Source organism: Poromitra crassiceps, assembly GCF_964638095.1.
Source record: "Poromitra crassiceps genome assembly, chromosome: 11".
NCBI classification, from domain to species: Eukaryota; Metazoa; Chordata; class Actinopteri; order Beryciformes; family Melamphaidae; genus Poromitra; species Poromitra crassiceps.
Window position 1 is genome coordinate 5,340,938 of NC_139643.1, and position 6,000 is coordinate 5,346,937.

Here is a 6,000-nt window from a genome sequence, read left to right on the forward strand (position 1 = left end):
TTTGGGAAGATAGAGCCCTATATTTTTTAAACAGTACGTTGCCATAGAAATCATTACAATGTGCCCCACAAGGTGGGGGATGCAATTCTTGCCGGGGATGCTAGAGTTCGGCATAACACCGGCACTCAGCTTGCCAAATGCCCTCATATTACCAAATGCTCACAGCTGGCTCTGTGTTCAAACTGGACTTATTTCAGTTATGACTTCTGATATTTGACATCAGACACACGGCTAGCCTCTGCTCTGACCTTTGACCTCAGACAAACACCTAGAGCCCTATCTTCCCCCTGGCCTTAAAATAGCATTTAACGCCAGGCCAAGCGCTATTTAGTGGGTGTGGTCAGCGCAGTCCCTATTTTCCCCTCGGCGCTACACCCGGCCTTTTATGGCTGTTTCCAATTTGGTGCTATTTTGCAAGGCAAAATGGCCTGCTGCACCACAACCTTGTCACCAGTCTCACTGCTTTGCAGCTGCTGTGCGGCTGTGCCTGTCTGAGCGGCCGCTCTTTGAGGAAGTCTGGTTGGACTCGCTCGCCCCTTGGAGCTTTGGCCGAGAGCCCTGATGAAGCCCCCGCGACTCCGGTCACATTTATGCCGCGTGTCTCAAAGTGTGCTCCACCCGCGATCCACTATGCAAACCTGCAATCCCGCACCGCCAGCAATCAGCGCGAAAACGAAAGCGCCTTCGCCAATCCACTTTCATGAGAATGGCTTCGTCACACTGCTTTTTGCTTGCCTTCCTCCTTCCTTGTCGCCACTTAGTGGGTCGGTGGAATGGGTTGTACACGTTGTACACGTCCAATACTTATATAAGAGATGTAAAAGGGTTAGATGCACATCCCACCGTCAAAAAAAAAAATGTTTATGTAAGCCGAGATATCTCGTCCTTGGCACTCAACGGTTGGATCATGTAAGCCGAGATATCTCGTCCTTGGCACTCAACGTGTTAAGCGTAGAATTATGCACAACTCTGGTCATTGGTGAACTCCAGTTATGCTATGACATTCTTCCTTTCCAAACTCCGATCCACTCGATCCAGTCCGGGTTGAGGCTCCATGCTGTCATCTCTTCATTATAGCTGGGTATTGGTTCAAATTTCAAGAATCGATTCGATTCTGATTCACAAGGTTGCGAATCGATTAATTTCGATTCGATTCGATTCGATTCGATTCGATTCCGATTCGATCAATTTTCAATATTGATTTGGTTAGTGATACCAAAACGTGGTTTTTGAGCTGTACCCTGAATTACATGACTGTCCAGTTATGTAACACAGGGGTTGCCAACCAGCCAAGTAGATACATGGGGGAAAAAAGTTGCAGACCTGTTGTCAATTTTAATGGTTTTAGCTACACACCAGGTGGTGACAAAGGGTAAATAACAGCCTTTTCATCTGTCAATAAAGACACTTTCACAATTATGCACAGTGATTTGATTTCAGCCTATATAATTTCTAAAAGTAGATATTAATAATCTTCAAACATTTCCATTCATGTAGCCTACAGTATTTATGTTTTTGTTTCAACTACAAACATAATTAAACGTCAACTTGAAACTATGTTTCAACCACACACAGCATAATATTTTAGCCTGTTTATTAAAAAAAAAAAAAAAAAAAAAAAAAAAATCGATCTCTGGACATATGAATCGATAATCAGGGATTAAAATGAAAATCGATTAAAAATTCTGGGAATCGATTTTTTGAACCCAGCCCTACTCTTCATGCCAATTTGGATATCTCATCACAGATCAGCCTGAATAAAGCGATTCAACCTACAGCCAGGCAAATACAGATCTGTTCAGCAGGGCTGATGCGGTCTCCCTAGCCTATATAGAAGATTAACTATCGGTGACATTCCTGATAGCATCCAATTCCATGATCTTTATGTTGTATACACATAACTTTATAGTTAGTGAATAGTGAACAAGCACTCGGCTCATTCAGGACAGGCTTAGATTTATAACTTGTAGGCTACCTGCTGCTCCTGCACATCACAGCACAGGCTAAATGATGCAACATAAATATAGCCTACATTATGTAAAGTCATGGCATGAATGTGTTTTTATTGAAAAAGTATGTGTCAAGTAAACTAAGTCTTGTTGGAGCGGACATCACAGTACAACCGTGTTACAGTTGTCACTCGTCTATATCACATTGTATTTGCGACGGATATATATACGACCTGGATTACATGTATGTTTCATATAGGGTTGTGTTTTGATTTTTACGTTTCATTTTGTCCAATATTGAAATGTTCTAGAATTGCATGTTGTGTTAACATAAATATTATTTATATCTACGACTTAGCCTACTTAGGCTGATTTGGTTGCTATTTCTTGTCAAAATGTATTATTATGTATTTTGGGGCCTAAAAACATGATGCTATCTTCCCGAGGCAGGCGCAAAGCGTGTTTTTTTTGCGTTTAACGCCAGTTTAGCGCCTAAGGCCAGGGGGAAGATAGGGCCCCTAGCCTCTACTCTGGGGCAGTCGTCTCTCTGGGGTCAAACTTCCCCACAGACGTCTTGAAGTAGGTGTGAAAGCGGCCATGGTTTCAGCTCCTGTACCAAACAGTGGAACTCTGCATGCTCTCTCCTCTTCTCACAAGACATCACTGCTTGATGTTGATTATATTTGTTCCTGTCGTGATGGTTTGTTTAGAACCTATTTAACCACAAAATTGCCTCTTGTTTCAACCTGCGAATGATTCTGAATTTTCCTAATGTTTATTTGCTCGCTCCTGGTGTGTAACAGCCTTAAGTGACACAAACTGTGTTCCTCTGTGCAGACCCATGTACATGTTCAGTTGAATTAAACCTGAACCATTGACCTGCTGTCATGAAGTTTACTGTTAGGGGACTCCCTCCTCACACATCTATCTGTTAGGGGACTCCCTCCTCACACATATATCTGCTGTTAGGGGACTCCCTCCTCACACATCTATCTGTTAGGGGACTCCCTCCTCACACATCTATCTGTTAGGGGACTCCCTCCTCACACATCTATCTGCTGTTAGGGGACTCCCTCCTCACACATCTATCTGCTGTTAGGGGACTCCCTCCTCACACATCTATCTGTTAGGGGACTCCCTCCTCACACATCTATCTGCTGTTAGGGGACTCCCTCCTCACACATCTATCTGTTAGGGGACTCCCTCCTCACACATCTATCTGCTGTTAGGGGACTCCCTCCTCACACATCTATCTTCTGTTATAGGGGACTCCCTCCTCACACATCTATCTGTTAGGGGACTCCCTCCTCACACATCTATCTGCTGTTAGGGGACTCCCTCCTCACACATCTATCTGCTGTTAGGGGACTCCCTCCTCACACATCTATCTGTTAGGGGACTCCCTCCTCACACATATATCTGCTGTTAGGGGACTCCCTCCTCACACATCTATCTGTTAGGGGACTCCCTCCTCACACATCTATCTGTTAGGGGACTCCCTCCTCACACATCTATCTGCTGTTAGGGGACTCCCTCCTCACACATCTATCTGTTAGGGGACTCCCTCCTCACACGTCTATCTGCTGTTAGGGGACTCCCTCTTCACACATCTATCTGTTAGGGGACTCCCTCCTCACACATATATCTGCTGTTAGGGGACTCCCTCCTCACACATCTATCTGCTGTTAGGGGACTCCCTCCTCACACATCTATCTGTTAGGGGACTCCCTCCTCACACATATATCTGTTAGGGGACTCCCTCCTCACACATCTATCTGTTAGGGGACTCCCTCCTCACACATCTATCTGTTAGGGGACTCCCTCCTCACACATCTATCTGCTGTTAGGGGACTCCCTCCTCACACATCTATCTGTTAGGGGACTCCCTCCTCACACATCTATCTGCAAGCAAGATAGGCTATCAGTTCATGCTATTGTTCCTATAATATAGTATACTTAATTTATGCATATGACCAAAAGGTCGAGGTTTGTCACCTGTCCGCACTTTTCTCTTCCTATGACTTACCTTCTAACAAACTCTGCACTAGATCATTCTTCTTCATCTCCCTCAAAACTCTCTTGGTCACCTCCAGAGAGTTTTCAGGGTAGGTCTGGACCATCTCATCCACTGTGTCCATCCTGTCTGCATTACACAGTCGGCTCTTTGGGATGACTGGGAAGCCTTCCAGGAAGTCCGCCTTCTGCAGGAGCCACTTGAACTTCTTGAACTCTTCATCGTCCAAACCCTCCAATACTTTTAGCAGCTTGTTAGATGCCATCCTTGTTTCTCCCTGCAAATCAGAGGTTATTTTCAACACAATTATGTCATTTCTTCACTGTGATGATTAAAAATGCATCTCAGCTCATGGGGTGTCCTGGTGGCTTTTTGGCTCATGACCATTTAAAACTGAAGACTGAGGTCATGTGACCTCATCAAGGACATGATAAACGTGACAGATTTGCATAAGAGACTAGATGTTGACCAGACGTTGGTAAACTTACACAAATCACTTATCCTGTCACACAGGAAACAATTATATGCTAATATATATATATATATAGAGAGAGAGAGAGAGAGAGAGAGAGAGAGAGAGAGAGAGAGAGAGAGAGAGAAGAGAGAGAGAGAGAGAGAAGTTGAAGGAGAGTCAGGTAGGCTGAATTTCTTCACTTTAATTCATATTTTAAAACAAGTACAAAAAAAGACATGCGACCAACACGTTTCGCCTGCTGGCTTCTTCAGGTTCGCTCTAAACACTAGTATGGTCCAGGTGTGTTTAAATTAGGCCATCATTGTGGCTTGTCCAATCGGCAGCATTTTTTAATGAAGTCTATTAAGGATCAAATTGTCACAAGCCAGTTTTGAAATGCTTTATGTCCCTGTAATTTAACTTTAAGGGGAGGAGACGAATGAGTGATGTGACCACCTGAATGGTGTGGGAAAATCCTAATTGAATACAGCTGCGGGCTGATTAGGAGAGTGGGGCTTTTTGCAGTGGGCTGGCGTCCTTCTCTCTCTTTTAAAAGGCAGCCGTGGAGGTGAGAGGGTGTGCAGAATTGGACGCAGGAGACGGATACAGCAGTCCCGGGCAAGACAGCCAAACCTGAGAGTGGACGGGACGTCTGGACAGGAGAGCTACGGAGGGTAGCACAACCCCAGACAGCGCACGGTATCCTGACCCACCACTGCTTGGAGCGCCGACAGCAGCGCGAGAGACTGCCACTGCACAACTACAGAGGGGATGCGTCGTTGAAACGTAGAGGGGTGTTGTTACGACGCACCCCTCTTTAAGCTAAGTACCCCTCTCGTGACTATCCCACAGTTGCCGTCATTCCTGTTCTCCTGCTTTTTCTACTCGCGTTTTTATCGTTGTGTTGCATTGGACGAGCCGGAACTGTATATTTGAACAATTACCACTGTACTTTTAGCGAAGACCTCCCGGTCTATCTACCTCGGCCCAGCCCAACCAAACTCCCTGTGTTTCTCATGGACTTTAGTGGCTTGCCCAACCAAACTCCCTGTGTTTCTCATGCACTTTAGTGGCTTGCCCAACCAAACTCCCTTTGGTTTTTTCAGCACTTTAGTGGCTTGTCGTGGGGGCCAAGAACTGTCTCATTGGAGTGGATTATAAACGTGTGTATTTATATTATTCCCCGCACCTGCACAGTGTGTAGTACAATTTGAGCGTGGAGCCTTGTCCCCCCCCTCCCTTCAACTTTCTAGCTTACAAAGCCGAATACCCAAGAGGTTCTTAAATGTGTGGACTTGCAGTGTCACGTGTGGAATGTTCTGACCACCCACTACCATCTACCTTGGGAGCCTGGGTCTCTACCCAGTCAATACCCAGTCAAGTGACTGTTACTCATTATTCACTCTTTAGTTCCCCTGGAGGTGTTTGGAGTGAGGATCAAGCGGACCCTACGGAGGACATTTGGGAGAAATACCATTATACCTGGACTGAGGGGGTGCTGGGGTTTTACCATTTTTTTTCTATCATTCTGTTATAAATAAAGATTATTGTGTATCCAACTCTTGTCCATGTCTGGTGGTTCT

The 6,000-nt window shown here is 45.2% G+C and overlaps 1 protein-coding gene across 1 annotated transcript in view; it reads right to left on the minus strand.

The window, feature by feature from the left end:
* LOC310785736 (NLR family CARD domain-containing protein 3-like) overlaps window positions 1–4,228 on the minus strand; it is a gene marked incomplete at its 5' end in the record, with an annotated part of 41,584 nt that extends 37,356 nt beyond the window's left edge. Inside the window, one exon of the mRNA XM_083646869.1 lies at window positions 3,976–4,228. Within this exon, the coding sequence (XP_083502995.1) occupies window positions 3,976–4,228 (253 nt within the window). The remainder of the gene's footprint in view (window positions 1–3,975) is intronic.
* Between the last annotated feature and the right edge of the window lie 1,772 nt (window positions 4,229–6,000).